The 21,985-nt window shown below is 36.0% G+C and overlaps 1 protein-coding gene across 2 annotated transcripts in view; it reads left to right on the forward strand.

Annotated features, from left to right (window-relative positions):
- The window catches only part of MAP4K3 (mitogen-activated protein kinase kinase kinase kinase 3), a 192,288-nt gene that overhangs the window by 120,392 nt on the left and 49,911 nt on the right, over positions 1–21,985 (forward strand). Inside the window, exons 7-15 of one of the 2 annotated variants that reach the window (XM_080813394.1) lie at positions 4,631–4,673; positions 6,215–6,287; positions 8,770–8,901; positions 9,115–9,177; positions 9,265–9,346; positions 9,441–9,551; positions 12,230–12,308; positions 15,766–15,824; positions 17,109–17,171. In XM_080813394.1, coding sequence (XP_080669520.1) covers positions 4,631–4,673; positions 6,215–6,287; positions 8,770–8,901; positions 9,115–9,177; positions 9,265–9,346; positions 9,441–9,551; positions 12,230–12,308; positions 15,766–15,824; positions 17,109–17,171 — 705 coding nt within the window. The remainder of the gene's footprint in view (positions 1–4,630; positions 4,674–6,214; positions 6,288–8,769; positions 8,902–9,114; positions 9,178–9,264; positions 9,347–9,440; positions 9,552–12,229; positions 12,309–15,765; positions 15,825–17,108; positions 17,172–21,985) is intronic. The other variant, XM_080813393.1, reaches the window with a different exon arrangement.

Genomic DNA, 21,985 nt, shown 5'->3' on the forward strand with positions numbered 1-21,985 from the left:
TTAAGAGTTTTATTACTTTTTTAATTTATTTTTTATTTATTTATTTATTTATTTATTTTTTATTTGATAGAGGTATCACAAATAGGCAGAGCGGCAGGCAGAGAGAGAGAGGAGGAAGCAGGCTCCCTCCTGAGCAGAGAGCCCGATGTGGGGCTCGATCCCAGGACCATGGGGTCATGACCTGAGCTGAAGGCAGAGGCTTAACCCACTGAGCCACCCAGGCGCCCCCCTTATTACTTTTTTTTTTTTAAAGATTTTATTTATTTGTCAGAGAAAGAGCAGAAGCACAAAGAGCTGCCAGCAGAACAGTCAGAGCAGGTAGAGGGAGAAGCAGGCTCCCCGCTGAGCAAGGAGCCCGACGCAGGACTCAATCCCAGGACCCTGGGATCATGACCCGAGCTGAAGGCAGACACTCAACCAACCGAGCCACCCAGGTGTCCCGAGTTTTATTACTTTTCTATAGCAGCTTTATTGAGATACAATTCACATACCATAAAATTTACCCTTTTAAAGTATACATTTGTGGATTGGTGTTATAATAACCCGGATTAATTTATCTGTAGTTACTTTTTTGTAAAAAGCAGATTAGGTCGTCAGCTTCCATTAAGTTAGGGTTTTTAGAACATATCATGCTTCAAATATCATAGGAAACTTTGAGGGTCTTAAAGAACTATCATTAATAATGTCTCAAAATGGATAAATTCAACTGTACCATTTTCTGATGGTCTTTGATTGAACTGGCAGAGGAGAGCAGGTGCACTGGATATGCTGGGGTTAGCTCTGTGGTAAATTTGGTGCTCTGGCAGGACTCCTAAAGTTATTTCTAAACATTCTGCCATCTTCCCAACTTAGTATTTTCTCCTTTCATTTATTTTTCTTTTACCTTCTTCCTTGTTCATCTTTTCTTCTACTTCTTTCACCCTTTTGTTTTCTGAAGTTTTCTGTGATATAAAGGTTATTCACTTTTGAGGGGTGGGTGCACCTGTTGCTCTTTGAGTCCCTGAAAGCCATGGACCCTCTTCTCAGAAAATGTCCTTATGCCCAGCCTTCATATTTTGCATGAAATTTCAGTGGACTGTCAGATCAGCTGCTGAGATCCTTTAAGTATTTTTTATAAGCCACTTAAAAGACATAAGCAAAGAGCTTTGGAGTTCAAAGGGAGAAGAGATCATAACATAAGTAAATCAAGAAAGGTACTGTGTCATCAGCACCTAGATGATCTGGAAAGTCTGATAGATTTTTGTCAGAAATGGAGGTTGAGTGCCTTCCAAGCAGAGGGAACAGTGAAGCAAAGATACCAATACCAGAAAGTGTGGGGTCATTGTGGGGAGCATAAAAAGCCTTACCATTTTATTGAAGAGAACGTATGAGAGTAACAGGAGATGGGCTTGGCTCCATTACACGAAGAGTTGTGTGGCGAACTTCAGAGTTTGTGCCTACTTGGGGAGATTCAGCCCATCACCATTATTTCCACCCTGATCTAAGCCACCGATTTATTCTTTCTCACCAGCACTTTTGTAGCAGCCTTCCAGGTCCTCTGCTTGAATGTTTCTGTAGCTTCTCCAGCTTGCAACCGGAGTGATCTTTTTATTTTTATTTATTCATTTGTGGATTTATTTACTTTTAAAGATTTTATTTATTTGATAAAAAGAGAGAGAAATTGAGAGAGAGAAAGAGCCAGAGAGCACAAGCAGAGGGAATGGCACAGAGAGAGGGAGAAGCAGGCCCTGCACTGAGAGGGGAGCTGGACGCAGGGCTCAATCCCAGGACCCCGGGATCATGACCTGAGCTGAAGGGAGACACTTAACCATCTGAACCACCCAGGCACCCCCAGAGTGATCTTTTTAAATCACAGCTCATCACTCTTCTGTTTATAAAGCACCTTGGCTTCCTACCATACTCAATGTAAAATCAGGATTTTTTTTTTTTTTTTAACTGTACAATCCTGTAAGGTTATCCATGATCTGGCCCCTGCTTTTCTCTTTGACCTCATCTCACACGCCTCTCCATTTCACTCATTCTGTTTCAGCCACACTAAACTTGATGTTTTTGGAATATGTAGAACTCATTCTGGCACCAAGGTTTTGTGTTTGCTGTATTCTCTTCCTGGAATGTTTTTCTCCCAGATTTTGGCATGGCTCTGCACCCTCACTTCATCCAGATCTCTGCTTAGATATCACTGTCTTTAAAGTACTTATCTCTTCCTGCCTTTGAATCATTTCTTGTGTCCATTCATTCATGTGTGTGTGTATTCATTTTTAGGTTTTCTTTCTCTCCTATTCAGTGTAAACTTCACTTAGCTGGAACTTACTCTTATTTTTTACTGTATTTGTTACTACAACCCTAGAGCTTAAAATAGCAGTTGGTTGCTCAGGGAGAGAGGAAAGGAAGGGTAGAAGGAAAGGAGCTTCACAGGCCATAGATGCATGTGTTGTGATATAAACTATAATTTAGGAAATTTTACCTGGAGCTGGGGAAAGACCAAACTGAGCACTGTGGCAGACATCTAGATAGCTGGGGCCCGGATCAAGTTAAAATCCCTGCTGTATCGTCAGTTAAGTGCCCAACTCCTGATTTTGGCTCAGGTCATGATCTCAGGGTTGTGAGATTAAGCACCATACCAGGCTCCACTCTGGGCCTGGAACCTGCTTAAGATTCTCTCTCTCTGCCCCTGCCCCCTCCTCCCTCTTAAAAAAAACTCCCCGCTATAGTCCTTTGTCCCTCCTTTTTCTTGTTTCTCCCATTATTCCATAGTGCTGCAGTAATATCATGTGCTGCAGTCTTACATTATGGTTTCCTCTTTTTTTGGATGGAGAGGGGTTTCCTAGTATTTTTTGTTTAAGCCTATAATTACGTAATTGATGGCACCTTTGATTAAAGAGCCTGCTTGCTTTCGCTTGTTCATTTAAAAATTATAGAAAACGCAAAAAATAAAATTTAAAAAGTCTGTACATCTTGGGACACAGTATTTCTACCTCTTCTAAAAGCTTTGAGCTTATTGAAGTGGTTACTTCAATAAGGGTCGGGTCAGGAAGTAGGAGTGGCTAAATGCGACTAGGTCATTATAATGGGAAAACACTGAGTTTTTTCCTCTTTGTATAGGAAGAAGCCCAGTTCTTTCCTACTGTGTGCTTCTTTCCTGAGTCTACTTTACTTCCTCACACAGAACGCTTCACTTCTGACACTTTTGGTCACCAAATGTGTGGCGGTGTCCCCCACGACAAGCAGTTCTCTCTGATACCAGCTGGGTGTCCATACCATTTAACTCAATTCTGACAGTTTCCTGGAGGTAGCATCAGATCCCACAGATACGGGCTCAGTCCCACAGGACTGTCCCTTCTCCCATCACACACACACACAAACACACACCCTCCAGATAATAGGTTGCAAGCCCAGGTTATCAGCTGTGCTTCTGAGCAGCTGGCTGTATAGCTCAGAGGTTCCAAAGACCCCCTTCCTGGGTTCAATTAATTTGTTAGAGTAGCTCATAGAACTCAGTAAATTGTATACATTTACCAGTTTATTAAAGGATTTGGTAAGAGATATCAATGAATATCCAGATGGGAGTGATGCATAGGGCAAGGTATGTGAGAAGGGGTGTGGGGATTCCATTCCTTCTTCAGACATAACCCTCTCCTAGGACCTCCACCAACCTGGAAGCTCTCTAAACCCCATTTTATGGAGGCTTCCTCTTTAGGCATGATCATTCATTAACTCCGTTTTCAGCTCCTCTCCCTTCTCAGGAGACTGTGGGGCAGGGCTAAAAATTCCAAGCTTCTAATCATGGCTTGGTCTTTCCGGTGACCATCCCTTATCCAGGAGCTGTCCAGGAGCCCACTCATAGTTGCTTCATTAGATCAAGATGACACTCCCATCACCCCCTGAAATTACAAGTGTTTCAAGAGCACTGTGTCAAGAACCAGGGTCTGAGATCATATATTAGAACAAAAGATGCTCCTAGTGCTCTTGTCACTTTGGAACTTACTAGGGTTTCCAGAGGGCCATGCCAGAAACTGGGGGGAGAAACCAATCTATATTTTTTGTTATCTCACAGTCATGTAGACAGGTGACATTTTGATTTGGTGGGCCCGTGGCTAGTTGTTTATCTTCTGAATAGGCCTAAACCGTGGGCAGACATGTTAAGATAGACAGCCCCATGTACTAAGCAGCAAGGTTCAGTCTTACAGACCAGCATCATTTCATCAATGATCAATTCCTATGAAGGGAAATTTGTGGATTTTTTGAACAGAAATAACAAGTTTAAAATGTAATAGGAGGAAGTGGAAATGCCAACATAAGGTCACATTTTAGTGCAGTCACAGTGTTTAATCAGTAAGAAAATAACATTTAGATAAAAAATAATACATCATTTTTATAATAACATATCATGTTAATAGCAGCCTTTTACAAGGTGGAAATTTTGTAAGAATAGTCAGATTGACTAAAATGTGGATGTTAAGTTTTCCTGTGAATATAATGATGTGTAACACTTTAGTTGGGGATACTTTAAACTTTTAAGTATTTCTAGGTCTAAGGCTGCTACTTGTGTTTATTTTAAATATGAAATTTTGTCTATTGTATGTGGTGTCTGAAAAAATGTTTCTTACTTTAAAATGTTCTCACTTTGAAGGGAGCTAACATTCTGTTAACGGATAATGGTCATGTAAAATTGGGTAAGTAAATTAAAATTTTGTCATTTGTTCCAATTTATTCAAGAACATGATAAGTTTGTATTTTGCTTGGCTAGGACTAGGTTTTTCCCTCAGCATTTCTGTATTTTTAGGTGACAATCTCATTGCGGGACATATATAACCTCTCTGTGTCTGGTTCCTTTTCCCTTAAGTGGGGATAAAGTCTGATCTTCACAAATGACAGATTTGTTGTAAAGATACAATAAAATAATAATTCTTTAGAGATCCTTTTACCTATAACCTGAGGAATGTGACTTTTAGTAAAAATAATCTGTACAGAATTACCTTGCGACCAAAAGTCAAGGTAAACAAACCAAGCCAAAAAATCAATTGCACCAGCAATCCTACATCCTTTACATTAGCTTTTAAAATAAAATACAGTATTACTTATATAAGAATGTAATATCGATGTTGGTTGTTGCTTTATTTCAAACTGTACCTTTTGTTTTGTAACTTTTGATCATGACTGAAATAGAGTTTAAACCCTAAATAAGTTTGAAAGTTTAAGACCGCAAACATGTATAGTATAGTAGTTTTTATAAATAAGATCATAGCTGTTAGGTGTCAAATGAAGTATTTAATAAATAAGAAAGTTATTTTGAATTACATGAGATTACTATAAGATAGTTACTATAAGATAAATCAGAAATTTAAAAAAATTGTAAAAACATAAAACTGTTTTGAACTGTAGCCTGCAATACAACTAATGAGATTTAAAAGTATATAGCTGAAAATTAACACATAATAAAAATTTTCCAAACCTCCTCTAAAGATGAAAAAAACATTTATCTTAACTATTGATAGCTTAGTGAACAGTTTCTGTCAGCAGTTTAATATTTTGTGTTAATATTATGTGTCTTCCTGGCAAACATCCTATATAGATCTTGGTTGATAAGGACTTAGAAATGACCATTAAAAACTAGAAAATATTTAGAACTCAGTGTACTTAAAGAATAGCAACAAATCCTACATAAAAACAGATTTCCTGATAGTGATTGGTGTTGGTATTAGAACGTATTGCTGAGGTGAGATTTTGTAGAATATTCTGTTTGGATGTCTTTTCAAGCTAGGGTAGATTTGCCAGTAGATTATTAGTTTGTTTGATGTCAGTCATCATGAATGTGGCAGGAAGTGAAGGGAATATATTACTACTTACCATCCCTTCCAGTGATATTCCTTGAATTTTAAGTCCTGGGAATTTGAAATTATATTATTAAATCCGGCAGCTTAAATTTTCTCAGCTGTCTGTTTCTCATCAAAATCATTTGATCTTGACTTATTGTCATTTGATTCATGCAGGGATATATGGGAATATATTTGGCTGTGATACAAACTGACTACTTTGTGATATTTTAGTGCTAACCCATAAAAGTTAAAAATTTTAATGTGATGTTTAAGAATATCTCATTTCGGTGAAATTAGTTTAATGAAAAGAATTATTAAAAGTTATTTCTCATGTTACCGTAAATAGTTTTACTTTCCCTCAGCTTTCTTTTCTAAATGTTTCTTATTTTTTTTAATAGCTGATTTTGGAGTATCTGCACAGATTACAGCTACAATTGCCAAACGGAAGTCTTTCATTGGTACACCATATTGGTAATTGTATTTTAATTGACGTTTTAACTTTTGTTATTCTATCATTATTGAATACAGCATCTATTGAAAAAAAATAGACTGGCCAAAATTTTTAGGACTAAAACAGATTAAGAAGATAATCGGTAGCTTAAGCAATTTAGGCATGTACACTTGTAGATGGATTACACAGCCAAGGAATATTTTATCATGTTTATTTTCATTAAGAGCAAAAGGCTTTAAAAAGATGGATAATGGCTTTCGGGAACCTTGATACAAAGGAACTCTCACTGACTCTCTGGGGTCCAGCATGGTTTTTACATATATTTAGTAAATGTTTGTCCATAACTGATTTCCAACTCCAGCTTCAGAGATTAAAAGCTAATGTTATTTCTCTTCTAAGAAAGTAAGAACTATCTTGGGAGCTTGTGAAATTGTGAATTAGGCAAAGTAAATTTTGGGACAGTTCTCACACTTCATCTCTCTTTCTAGTATTATGTCTTTACCACATGAACTCTAGGGATGTAGAACAGAATGGACTCTCTTGTCCAAAGTGACTAAGGTTGGCAGTTACTCATTTAATAAAAAATGTCTGTTCAGTGGCACATCTCAAAATTTAATACGTATATACCTTAAACATTTTATTTTAATTTAAGGCATATGAGTGCACTTTTTTTTCTTTGCCATGGGACCTTTTCTTTGAATGGCTCACTAATTAGAGTTCTGTCTTAATAATATAAACTATACCCACAGTGCCTCAGCTGTATTTCCTGGGTTGTGTTTCTCTAAAATGCAGTGAGAACTTGGATGTATAAAGCATGTGACTTTTTTTTAAGTCCGACGTATGAAGTATAAATTCAGCCTTATTCCGTATGCAGTTCTCTCAAGGTTGAGAAACTTGTATACTGTGGTAGTGAGAAATACTACCATAATCAATATAAAAGATAGGTTTCCAGCACCCAAGGAAGTGTTCTTTTGTCCCCTTTTAGTAAATTCTGTTCCCTCATCCCTAGCCTCTGTCAACACCCAGTCTTGATTTCTGTCTCTATAGTTTTCCCTTTTCCACTAACGTCATACAAATGGAATTATACAGTCTGTAGCCTTCCTAGTCTTTTGCAGTTGTCATATTCTTCACCTAATTTGCCGGGTCTTCTGGTTTTGTCTTTAGAAACTTGTCTTTAACAGGGCTTTTGGAAGCATTCACTTTAATTTTCATAACTCTTTTCAACTTCATAACAAATCAGTTTTTTATAACAAATAATATTATTTATTGTATTATATAACATATAAATATATATATATATACATATCTATCTATATATATATATATAATGAATAAACAGACTCAGAGATGAACTCAGTTGACAGTGGTAAGCATACAGCCTGACTGGCAGAAGTAGAAGTATACCAGCTGGATAATTTCACTCATATGTTATAGAGGAATGGGGAACATCATCTAACATGGCAAGCCAGGCATATCAGCTTTATGCACTTTGATTCTCTGCAAGTGCAGTTCCCCCCAGCAAGCTGGAATCTAGCCAGCAATAAAGTAATAACTGATATACTTTAAAATTACTTTTCTTATAATAATTTGAATATTTTTAAGAAATACTTTAGGATTAGAAAGATTTTAAGAACAAGCATCTTGAAAACTAGAGGGTTGGGTGTGTGTGTGTGTGTGTGTGTGTGTGTAATTTCACTGACTTACTTGACTTGCCTAAAATCATACTAGGAAGTCAGATGTGTATTTGTTACTTATTTAAATCACTTTTGATATTAAGAGTTGGTTATTTTTAAAACTGTTGTTTAGGATTTAAAATATTTATATTTGAGAATTAGTATAATAATTTAAATCAGTCAAATACAAATTTATAGAAATATAATTAGAATAAGACTATATAGGAAAGTTAAAAAAAAGAAAACTAAGTTTGGGTCACTTTCCTTTAAATAAATACAGCTTTAAAAAGCAAACACTCATTTTTATAATTTCCACCGTTATAATAAAATTGAAAACCTGCCAATTAACTTTATAGTAAATATGAATTAAATACTAAATGAAGATTATTGATGCCCCAATAAATAGTTTTGGTCACATGAAAACAGAGGCCAGATTTATTGGTGTAAGCAGGTAGAGCTAAAAATTGTAGAACATTTATTGCAAGGTATTTTTTCTCTGTAAAATTCTGCAGAATTGTAGAGAGGAAGTGATGGAGATATGGACAAGTATGGGATGTGTTGCTGTATTATAATTGGTAAAGTTTTATAAACCTTTACAGTTAGTAGCAAAGTAACCCAGGAGTCACCAGTAGGGTCTTGGGATGGAGGATCTTACAAAGTCAAGATCTTGGAAGAGATCTTTGAAATACTACATATTTTTCAGATATCAGGGCCTAAATAGGCCTCAACTTAGTTTCAAGTGCCTCTGATGGGAATATGAAAGAAAATACAATAAATAGAAGTTGTTTTTTGTTTTCGTTTTTTTTCTCTCCTGGAATATTTCCTTCAGGATGGCACCAGAAGTCGCAGCTGTTGAGAGGAAAGGGGGTTACAATCAGCTCTGCGATCTCTGGGCAGTAGGAATCACTGCCATAGAACTCGCTGAGCTTCAGCCGCCTATGTTTGACTTACACCCAATGAGGTCAGTGTGTCATAATTGAAGAACTCTATACACAGATTAAGGGTAATCCCCTTCCCCTGCCCAGTATTTGTTACATCATGAACAAATAATATTCTTAGTCTTGCTCTACATTATTAGTAGTAATAGTATTATTTAATAGTAATAGAATTATTTATATTATATATTAAAATGTGAAATCTTAAAATGCTGTGTAATTTGTTGTTGATTTTTCAGAGCATTATTTCTAATGACAAAAAGTAATTTTCAGCCTCCTAAACTAAAGGATAAAATGAAGTGGTAAGTATTTTTGTGTTAATTACTTTATAATCATGAGTAAAAAAAAGAAATAAAACTTAAAATTCTGTAATTTTCAAAATTTTTTAGGTCAAATAGTTTTCATCATTTTGTGAAAATGGCACTTACCAAAAATCCAAAAAAAAGACCTACTGCTGAAAAGTTACTACAGGTATTATTTTTGCCCTGAAATACGTCTTTTTTCAAAAAAAAAAAATGTCCACTCAGGTTTCTGATGAGTGTTTTGTATTATGTTACTTTTATAGCACCCATTTGTCACACAACCTTTGACACGATCTTTGGCAATTGAACTGTTGGATAAAGTGAATAATCCGGATCATTCCACTTACCATGATTTTGATGATGATGATCCTGAGGTAGGAATTGTCTTTACCAACTAGTATATTTAACACATATGTATATAAGTAAGTGCATCTCAATCAATTTTTTGAAGTTCTGGGTCTAGTTTAAATGAAAATCTCCTAAGGAAATAATTAAGTCTTTGACTCGGCCTCTCTTAGGGAAGTCATGTGCAGCTTTTTCTTACTGGCTTCTTATGGGTGACTGTTTTCTGAAATGGCAAAGACCCGATCCATCTAATCCACTTGGTGAAATTACTGTAGTTATTTCAAAGTAGTCATTTCAGATGATGTTGCCAAATAAATCGTCCACTATAAAAGAGAGAACACAAATGGGAAGCACTTAAACCAGATGTTAGAATATACTCAAAATTTCGGTTCGGTTTTCCTCTTTTAAAAAATATCCTTGTACAGTACCTGATGAATTCTTAGTAGTTAGTAGAAAGTATAGGATTGCTCTTTTTAGTGACTAAAACCCTAATTATCCACTATGGAAATGTTTAAAAATGAGCCAGTATAGTTGTTAGAGAGTAACTAATGATAGAAGCATTGATATTAAAGGAAGCCTCTCTTTTGTTGGCATATTTAAAATTCCTAGCTCAGCTAATAATTGTGGCACCTAACATAAACTTAGTAAATATGACGTGGCAGAATTTTGTTATTGGGTGTGTAACTGATGTGGATAGCCTTGACCCTGCCTGACAGGGTTTTTGGAAGGTACTTAAAATGGTATAAATTTCATTGGTGGTACTGCGGGAATGATAGCTGTCAGTAGTCAGAAAGATAGTTGCACATCATCTTAAGTCAGAGAGAACCTGTCAATTCACCATTGTTCTAGCTTGCCATCACTACACAGCTGTAATTAAATCAGCTATCTGCCCCTTTTGTTCAAGGTCTGTAAGAGAGTTTGAAAACAAAACCTAAGAAACATGAAGAATTACTGATCTTATAATAAGAAAAAATTATTTTTGTTGTTTGCTTACTTTTGTTTCTTAAAAACTTGGGTTTTATAAACTCTTCTCCCATCATTCAACATATAGGCAGTCCTCAGTTTGCATGGTGACACAGGACTATAGAAATGACCCTGTAAGCTGAGACACCCTGCAAAGTGATCCTAATCTAATCAGTGGGGAAAACCACAGTTGTTTTGTGACTTTAAAAAATTTTTGTCAAAATATTAAAAATTCTCTTACTGTCAGCTTTAAATGTATAAGGAAGGTGAAAAAAATAGTAAAGCTAATGTTTACCTAGTGCGCCGTTACTTAAAATATTAGAACCAGTGAGAATGAATGTGTTTCGTTTTTTTGCAGAAAAAACTTCTATAGATCATTTACTTGATAGAATTTTCTTCTCCTACATGTTAATCCATTTACTATGAACAGCATTCTAAGATTTGATAATTTTATACTTAACCCTTTAAGCTGGGAAAGTAAAACTGTTCTCATAGGCAGTCGTAGATTTTATTCATGTTCACTGATGATAGCAATCTGTGTGACTAACCTGACATGATACCTATTTTTGCTACTATGTATTGTGATCAGAAGTACAGGGGTTTTTCCCCAGCTGTCCTTCTAATTAGCTGAGCACCCTAATTTTGAGTCTGTGTTCTCATCTATAAAATGAAGAATAGTACTAGGTTCATAAGTTAATTTTGAGGACAGAATAAGCTCAGGTATATGAAAGCGCTTTGTAAACTACGAATCACTGTACGTGTGAAGTTTACATACTTCATTTTGAAATGACTTTTGCTAGTATTTTTCTACGTCAGTATTTTCAGTATTGGGGTCTTTTAGATTCATATGGCTTTATTTCCTGAGATGTGCCTATACTGAGAATAACTTGGGTCCTGTTCTTGATCTGCCTTTCAAATCTGATCATTTGAGCTCAAGTGTTTATGAATTACGTTTTCCACGAAGATATGCCTAAGAGTGTATCTCCTTCAAAAGTAATAACTTCAAGGGAAGCATTTCACACGCAGAAAAAAAACTTGTTTGGTACATGAAATAGATGCTGGCATCACCTCTTAAGGTGAGATCTCAAAGTATATGGGATGGAGCTTCAGAGGCTTTACAGATAGGACCCCTTGTGCTCCTCAAAAGACTGGAGGAATGTCTGTGATAGAGCAGTGAGAACTCATCACCGCTCCACCTCTTCCCCCCATCCCGAATGTTCTGAGTGTGGCGACACATGGAGATTTTAATACAGTGAAAGGAGAGAAAATAGAGCACTGCTCCTACAAGGAAAAGAAACATAAAGGGGTAAAAATTATGTTTACTAGGTAAAAGGACCACAGATCACGAATACCTTTACCATCATTTCATTTTATTTATCTCATTATTTTTGGTAAAAGAACTTGAGGCAGATTTTTTTAATTAAAACAATTCTGTTGTGCAACAAGGAAAGCTGCAGCTTTTGAACCGCTGTTGAATTATTGAAACACTCAATTTTATATCTTTATATATATTCAACTCAGAGAACATTTATTGGGAAACTGCTGTGGATAAAATATATCCATAATCTTAGAAGCTCCCAGTTTATAGTTGCTTCTTTTTGAGGAAAAAAAAAATCATAGATTCATTATATTTTGTCCCATTTTTGTATAAAGTGGAGTATCTCTTTCACGTTTGAGTAATTTTGTGGACCAGGCTGTGACTTGATTGTCAAATGCCACATGTCATTGATTTGGTCTTTCCTAGCCTCTTGTTGCTGTACCGCATAGAATACACTCAACGAGTAGAAATGTTAGAGAAGAAAAAACACGCTCGGAGATAAACTGTAAGTATATACTATACACACTTCGTAATTTAACAATGAGAAATAAGATTTCAAGTTGTAATTTAGTTACAGTTATTTTTGTTTCATTTTCTTCCTAATAGTCTTTCTTAATAAATCTTTTTAAATGTAGAGTTTAATTAAGGCAGAAAGAATTTCCTTTACCTTGTTCCTCGGGAATTTTGGCAAGAGAGGGGATGTGGGATGTATTTATGTTGTTACAGTCTGGGAGGAAGAATAAAATTCCTCGAGCAGGCAGGACAGGATAATCGAGGCAGTGCCTCTTAAACTGGTGGGTGTGTGACTCACCTAGAGAGTTTGTGGAAGTAGAGTTTCCCATTCCATGGGTCTGCGGCTGGGCTTGAGGTCCTTCACTTCGCACAAGCTCCCGAGTTCTGTAGGTGTTTATGGTTCCAGGGCCACACTTTGAATAGCAAGGTCATTCAGCATCTGAATGACCTGAGCACCTTTGAAAGTGGGTTTCCAGCCCCACTCTTCCATAGATCCTGATTCACGGGGTCTTGAGTCAGCCCAGGAATCTTTTAAAAGAGCCCCCCCAGGTATTTCTTTTGGACACCCGTGTTATGGGCCCATTGAGACCATTCATTTATGTGGAATCTGTACTGTCAACCCACCAGTGAAAACTCTGCCAGCGGGAATCTGCAGTACTAGTGCCTAAACTTCTTTTTTCTTCTTGGAAGCATTAATTCTCTGTGACTTAGCATGCTAATTTAGTGCAATGAGGCTTCTGGTAACAGTTTTCCATGGGTTAAAGATTTATCCTGAGAGACCTAATATCCAAAATGACTAGTGAAGCTAGGCAGTGTGGTAACTTAAGATAACTACTGTAAAGAAACTTTTCCCAATTTTTAGCTAGGTTAGTAATGATAATAGTACGTTTCATACTTTAAGATGAAGCCATCTCTTTGTCTGAAAAGCTAAATAAGTAGTGGCAGACACTGTCACCATTTAATAGAAAAAACAAAATGCAGAGATGCAGAGATTTGCCTGTGGGATGAAGTCATACACCACGTTAACAGCAAGCCTGAGATCTCTCAACTCTCAGCCCAGTCGTCTTTAACTAACACTGCTGTGTTTCAGAAACCACCTCATCATGGCTGGTGGATTTTATACTGCAGACCCTTTGCAGATTTTCCTTTGAAACTTTGGCTGGACCATACACTTGTGTATTAAGTTCTTAGAAAAGCTTTGTGCTGGTGCTACTTGAAAATGCTCTTAAAAGAAAGAAACTCTTAACTGAGGGTTGCTGGGGGGGAAGGAGGTAAGGAGTGGGTGGTGGGGTTATGGACATTAGGGAAGGTATGTGCTATGGTGAGTGCTACAAAGTGTGTAAACCTGGCGATTCACAGACCTATACCCCTGGGGCTAACAATACATTATATGTTAATAAAAAATTAAAAATTAAAAAAATAAAAAAGGAAAGAAACTCTTGAAAGAAAATACCATGCATTGTACAAAAAGCCCAGAACTGGGATCTGGTACTTGTTTGCCAGCAGTTGGTTGTGTGAATATATATAAGATTACCTTTTAGGGCGCCTGAGTGGCTCAGCGAGTTAAAGCCTTCAGGTCCGGTCATGATCCCAGGGTCCTGGCATCTAGCCCCACATTGGGCTCTCTGCTCGGCAGGGAGCCTGCTTCCCGCCACCGCCCCCCCCTCCCCCCGCACCGCCTACTTGTGATCTCTGTCTGGCAAATAAAAAAGTAAAATCTTTAAAAAAAAAAAAAAAAAGATTACCTTTTAAAGCTCCATCTGAAGCCAGATGATTTAAATTTGCTAATTTCCCTCCAAACATATTTTTCTGAAAATGACAACCTTAGGATATATAACACACATACACACATACACACACACAGGCACACAAAATTAGTTAGTAGTTATATGACTCATATATATAAGCATTTCCTATTTTCTAATATACAAAGAGCAGTTACAAGATGTCTTTATCATTTCTTTAATAATACAAATGGTGATCAGAGATATCTATGTTGTTGATTTAGAAAACTTTTTATTTTCAGTACTAATGAAAATCTAATATAAAGTACTTTTATCTTGTTATACAGTTCTTTAAAAAAAATCATATTATCAGGTTCTTTATTCCAAAGGGCAGTTCTTTCTGAATCATTCTTTACAAATTTATATTAGTGATTCTCAGCTTCTAACTGCATAGGCCTGAATAGGCTATATGAAACTAGATGCCAGTATTCCAGTTTTTCTGAGATTCTGGTACGCCCTTCCTTTGGTGGGAGCAGGTAAAGTATGGTAGACCTCTTCCCTTTTCCCCTATTTTCCAGTAAGAAAGGTGTCATGTCCCTCTAATGTGTTGTGGTAGCAACCACCACTTTTAGTAATTTATGAGTTTGATATTTGAGGCCTTTAAATCTTACACATATTTTAATATCTGCTTTCTTAGAATATTTTATGATTTTATGTGAGATGTGATAGAATAATTAATAATGTTGTTAACTGTAGACACGCTTTGGAAAAATTATTTTGATAATGTTTTAATGTTCACAGTTACTTGGTATCTTGCCATGCAACCAAGGTTTTCTCCTTATTAAACTAAATGGTGTTTAGGCAACATTCATATGAAAATGGACACATTTGCAGAAAAGGTGTTATTCTTTCCCTTTTACGAATCCCCTCTGCCTTCAGTTAAATATAAGTAAAAACTTGCTTTAAGAAATACATGCGGGGAAAGCAGGCCTGTTCACATGTGACAATAACACAAGGCAGGTAGATCCACTAACTGTCCTCATGCAACTTTATTATAGATTTAATTTTCCTAATTGATGACAAATGTAGGTGAAGGCTGTTCACTAGGTCTCTGTCAAGGTGAAATATATATATTAATTTTAATACCTTACTAAAAGTTACCTTATGGCCCTTGATGTATGATTGTGTATGGACAGGTATGAAGAATCCACTATTGAAGGAGCCTCATTTGGAAGTGATAGGCCATCACTCTGCCATATTCATTTGGTCACATAGACCAGCCCTGGTCATGTGAGAAGGCACTACACACATTTATAAACACAAGGAGGGCAGGAATCATTAGAGGCCATCTTGAAGGCTGGCTTCCAAAAGTACTCTGCCTCATTTGCTGTCTACCCATCTAAATCCTGAGTTTAGATTGCCTGTAGTTAGTGCTAGGTCACAGTAAAGTAGCAAGTTAGATCCTAACTGTAATTTTGCTAATCTTTTTTTTTTTTTCTTTCTTTTTACTATGGAAGGGGACTAGAATTAACAGATAAAGCTTTAATATCCTATCTAGACTTTATTGGGCTTTTTTCAGCCAACAGATTTTCATTTAAATCTTTGGATTGTAATCACTATATGATAGATGATAAAATTAAATGTTTTGCCATAGAGTAACTTGAAAGTATTACATCATTAAGAACATAGATACAGATCATGGCTTTACTTCTTTTCTTTTTTTAGTTGGCCAGGTAAAATTTGATCCACCCTTAAGGAAGGAAACAGAACCACATCATGAACTTGTAAGTAGTGTAGTCTTGGAATGTTCACACCGAAAATAAATATTTTAATTAGTCTTTGTGATATTGGTACTGACTAAAAAATCTAGTTATTGATATTTTCAAAAGCATTTGGGGAAATAAAAAGGTAAGTAATTCTGAAATTTATAAAAAATAAATCTGTGTTGCTGAGATTGAATATTCTCAAAATTAGGAGAAACTAGTTTTACCATTCTGATTACATGTTTTTAATGCTGGCCTCTTTTTTTTTTTTCCTCCATTTTTGTTTCTCAGCTTTTGAGGGGCTTTTTGTGTATGCATTTATTGGGATAAATGGCATTATTTTAAATTAGGATGTTGGACCAATAAAAGCACATCTCACTGAATTTATGGGCAGTCTTAAGAGTGTAAGCCAGTTTTCTAAACATTAGGGTAGAGTCAGATCTGGACTAAAACTCAGGAGATACTAGGCATACACAGCAGATCAAATCTGTCATTCATTTAAGGCTTTGCTAACTATATGAAGTTCTTTTCATGATTCTTTTTAATGTTTTATATATGCCTTCCAGGCATATGATAATATATTTTTAGAAGCAGTCTTAGAAGCAACATGTTTTGCAAATATTTGAGATGATAATATTCTATGGAAGAATAAAAAGTAAGACTTAAACAACAAAATTAATCTTAATGAAATAGTTTCCTGCAGCTCCAGATTGTAGGTTTCATTTTTTTCTTTCCTATTCAGTAATGAGAAGGAAGTAACTGTGAGTAAGTACTAAGAATTGAAATGGGAACTTTCTTCTAAATTTAATGCTTATTTTATCCCACTTGACTAAACGCATACGTACAAAGTGTATCTTTAGCCTTTAAATTATGGAGTTATTCTGATTCAGTATACCAGCATGGAGGAAAGGATTGTTAAGTAAAAATTCTTTAAATGATTATATTAAAATACTTAAGCCCAACATTTATATAGAGGATGAAAGAAGGTTAAGAACAAAAAGTAGTCTAGTCATGATGTTGATAAATGCTAATAGTATTTTGTTAAGGCAGTTGGAGTTTTCTCTTTCTCGTTTTAAGATGGCATTGCGTGTATTTAAATTCTGTACTAATTTAATAACTGCATCACAGAGCAAAGTTGTTGCGTTATTGATATTTTAGAAGCTCCTTGATATGATTTGACTTAGCATTTGCCTCAATAAAATTATGTTAGCAGGACTTACCTCACTTGTGACAGTTTCCCTTTGTGACTTTGTGGCTTTTAGTCTAAGTGTAAATAACTTGGGTTTCTTGGTCTCTGCTAAACAGCCCGACAGTGATGGTTTTTTGGACAGTTCAGAAGAAATATACTACACTGCAAGATCTAATCTGGTATTTCTTATCTTCTGATTTTCTTTGTCAGCATTGTTTAGTCTTAATTGTTTTTTGTTTTTTTGATCAAATATTTTGTCCAATTTTAATGAACGAGTTTAAGCATTGTTTTTTAAGTTCCTGCCATTTAGCAAAGTTCCTTATATTGATTATAGCCATTTTTTTCCAAATCAAGTTAAGTAGATTTATCTACTCAAATATATCATAACAAAAAGTTTTAAAATTTTTCCTTTTTTAATGAAAAGTACTTAATTTTCTCCAGTGTATTTTTTAAATTCTTCATATAAAAATGTTGAGTTTTAATACTGTGACTTATTTTAACGAACTAGAAACCATATACATATATATATGTGTGCGTGTGTATATATATACATATCCATTCATTATATATTAAACAACTTTTATATATTACATATTAATGTATCCATATAATTTTTAAAAATAGCATCCCTAATTAACAATGAAAGGAGTCTCAGATGAAATTTTAACTTTGTAGCATTAGGTAATAATCCAGTTTTCTCAGGCTGAAATTGGAATTTTTAAAGCCTCCCTGAAGTTATAAATATTAAGGCTGTGTTATCATTAGGTAAGAAAAGAGGAAAATTAACCCTGGTAAATTTTAAATAAATACTACTTTTAATAGTTGCTATTAAATGTTTTTTTTTTTCTCTGTAGCTAGCCAAGGCTCCAAGTTGCCTCCATATTTACTCCTAGATTTTACTTTTTGCCTTTTCATTGGAATTTTCCTTCTCTTCCCTTTCTCCCTGCTTTAATAACATACTACTTTCAATTCTGGTTGGCTTAAATGATTATATACATTCTTAAATCTGTGCCCTGTAATATTTGTAGAAAGTGGAGGAGACCGTTTACACATAATTTCTCTGGGAGGAAGTTGTCTTGATGGGCAAAAAATATTTGGGCATACAAACTTTCAGCCATGCAACCAGATATGCAGTGGATTGCCAACAGGTGGTGACTGTTAATGACAAGAGGCTAACATATGTAAAATGTGCTATGGAAATCAGAGAAACGCTTTTGGGTTAATATGGCTTATCTGGCTTCTGGAAGGGACTAGGACTGATTTCATTGTAGGAACCATTATAGATTCTTCAGGAAGAGAATGGGCGGATGCCTCCAATGTTTCATGGGAATTGATATGGGAATGATCATCAGCATGGACCACAGTTTTGAGAGATGGCAGATAAAGAGGTGAAATTCCGGAAGTGATCATACTACTACTAGAATTATGGGATTAGCTCAAAAGAAGAAGATTGAAGTCATCAAAGAAGAAATGGTAGATGGAACCATGAGACTGCATATGTTCACTAGTTAGGGCTGAAGGAGGATGGAGTGCAGAAAACAGGTTACCATGATGGGTGATCCCTGTGTTTTGAGGTTAATGGTAGAACCAACATGGGAGAGAGGGAAGAAGCAGTTGAAAAGCTGGAAGAATCAGTACATGGACTGTCAAAAAAGAAAGAAGGATGCATCAGATGATCCAGAGAGGAACAGAAAGTGTAAGGATTGAGAATTGACTGTCCAAAGGGGCAAGAGAGATGAAATGTCTGAAGAAAACAGTAATTTTCAGATTAAAGATTTTTTCAGAATTACACATATGTAGGCTAGAATGACAGTGAAATTCGTTGTGGAAATAAAACCACAGAATCAGAAGTTTAAATTAACTTATTTATCAATATTGTCTAGAAAAAATAACAAACCCAGAAACATAGTCTTTAGAATTACAGTTACTCCTTTCTGTGCCCTATGTTTCTGGAACTAGCCTAGTAACCCGAGTAAGTTATCTTGGTTCTCTTCCCTGGAATTGCCCCTACCCCCAAGTTGTCAGGAGTTTCTTATGACAGAGGGCTTTAGGGACAGTCAACTAGTTAGATAGTCCTGGCAGAAGAGGGATGAACGACATATTTATCACATTCTACAGTTTATAAAATCAGTCTTCAAAAGTTCACTTTTGATGATAATTAAATCTAATATTTATCTACAAGTTTTTAAACACAGGGCATTCTAGTCACTTCAAATTTAGTAACTTAAAATCCTTATTTTACAGAGGAGGGGATTTAAGGTATAAAGAAGTTGAAATTGATCTTACCACCCAGCTAAATAATGGCCAAGGTGGGGTTTGAGTGAGGCAGCCTGGCTCAGGAATTCAAACCTAAACCATTGTCCATGTTACCTCTACTCCATGGCATCAAGTTGTTTTTTCCATGAATACTGAGCTCACACTCATGATCTCTCTTTTTACTGAACATATATATGTTCCATAGTTATTTTTTTATTGTGGTAAAATATACATATCACCAAATTTACCGCTGTAGCCATTTTTAAGTGCACAGTCCAGTGGCATTAAGTTCATTCATATTGTTGTGCAGCCATCACCACTATCCATCCCCCAGAACATTCTCATCTTCCCACACTGCAGCTCCTTACCTGTCAAACAGGAACTCCCATTCCCCCTTCCTTCCAGCTCCTGGCAACCACATTCTATTTTCTGTCTCTTTGATATACCTTATATAAGTGGGATCATACAATATTTGTCCTTTTGTGACTGGCTCCCTTCACTTAGTATCATGTCACATCTTTAAAGATTCATCCATGTTGTTTCATGTGTCGGAATTTCCTTTTTAAGGCTGAATGGTGTTCCTCTGTGTGTGTGTGTGTACGCACGCGCATGCACGCGCTCGCGCTCATCTCTACCACATTTTGTAGGTTCATTCATGTGTTGTGGACAGTTGGATTGCATCCACCTTTTGACTGTTGTGAATAGTGCTGCTGTCAACATGGGTGTGCAGTACCTATCGAGATTCTACTTTTAGTTCTTTGGGGCATGTAACAAGAAGGAGAACTGCTGCATCATGTAATAATTCTACATTTAATTTCAGAGGGAAACACCATGTCACTTTCGTAGCAGCTGTTTCATTTTATAGTTCCTACCAGCAGTACACAAAGGCTCCAATTCTTCCACATCCTCATCAACACTTGTTATTTTGGGGATGTGTGTGTGTATGTGTCTGTGTCACGACAGCTATCCTAATGGGTGTGAAGTGTCCATAGCTATTTCAGTTGCCTAATTTCACCAGTCCTAAAACTTTAGCACTGCAGGATTTCCAGCTGTTAGAAATACTTGTTGCCACTAGAAACCTGATGAACCCACAATGTCTGGCTGTCATCTTAGTAGGCACTTGGCACCAAGATGACAACTATAAATCTTTTGGGACCCAGAGGGAGCATTTACCCCTTTTTGTTTGTTTGTTTTTAAAGATTTTATTTATTCATTTATTTATTTATTTATTAGAGGGAGTCCACACACATGCAAGGGAAGGGGCAGAGGAAGAGGGAGAGAATCTCAAGCCAACTCTATGCTGAGGAGGGGATTTAAGGTATAAAGAAGTTGAAATTGATCTTACCACAGCCCGGGGAGGGTCTCAAGCTCATGATCCTGAGATCTTGACCTGAGCTGAAACCAGGAGTCCAGACCCTTAACCAGCTAAGCCACCCAGGCACCCCAAAACATTTACCCCTTTAAAGACTTTGCTGCTTAAATGTCCCATACCATCAGTGATTTCTTATTGTTTTAAGTGCTAAGGGTCTTCATTTTATAATTTTGTAAGTGAATTGAGACTATTACATCTCAATTTTCATTATTACAGTACAGAGATTTGTTTTAATTAGATAATCATAATGTATGAAACCAGGAGAACAAAGCTTGATTTCCAGAATTGTTAGTAAAAAAAGGTCTGCAGATTTTGAGAAGGTGCCAAAGTTAAAAAGCCTCACCATGATACAATAATAATAAGAATTTTGCTTCTAGAAGAAAACATAGGCAGTAATCTCCTTTGTTGCCTTAGCAACAGTTTTCTAGATATTTGAGACAAGGAAAACAAAAGCAAAATAAATTATTGGGACTACAGCAAAATAAGAAGCTTTTGCACAGACAAGAAAACCATCAGCAAAACAAAAATGTAACCTATCGAATGGGAAAAGATATTTGTAAATGATATATCCAGTAAGGGGTTAATATCCAAAATATCTAAAAAAAATTTCACAACACCAAAAAAAGACTCTGGTTAAAAAATGAGCAGAGGACCTGAATAGACATTTTCCCATGAGCAGATAGCCAACAGACACATGGAAAGATGTTCAGCAACACTAATCATAGGCAAATGCAAATCAAAACCACAATGGGATATCACCTCAACACCTGTCAGAGTGGCTAGAATCAAAAAGTCAAGAAATAATAAGTGCTGGCAAGGACATGGGACAAAGGAGCCCTTGTGCACTTTGTTAAGTGGGATGTAAATTAAATTAGTGCAGCCACTGTGGAAAACAGTGTGGAAGTTCCTGAAAAAAATTAAAATTAGAGACACCAAAAAGAAAATGAAAACACTCATTTTAAAAGATATATGGACCCCTCTGTTTATTGCAGCATTATTTACAGTAGCCAAAACATTGAAACTTAAGTGTTCATAGATAGATGAATGGCTGAAGAAGTGGTAGACACACACACACACACACACACACACACCCCGGAATATTAATTGCTCAGCAATTAAAAAAAGGATGAGACCTTTCCATTTGCAAAACCGTGAATGGACCTAGAAGGTGTGCTAAGTGAAATAAGTCAGAGACAAATACCATATGATTTCACTCACAGGTGGAATCTAAAAAAGCAGTGAACAGACAAGCCAAAAAGGAAAAAAAAAAAAAAGAAAAGGCAGAAACATGCCCCTAAATACAGAGAACAAGCTGGTGGTTGCCATAAGAGGGTGGGTGAGAGATGGTCAGAATGGATGAAGGGG

This window comes from Martes martes, assembly GCF_963455335.1.
Source record: "Martes martes genome assembly, chromosome: 9".
NCBI classification, from domain to species: Eukaryota; Metazoa; Chordata; class Mammalia; order Carnivora; family Mustelidae; genus Martes; species Martes martes.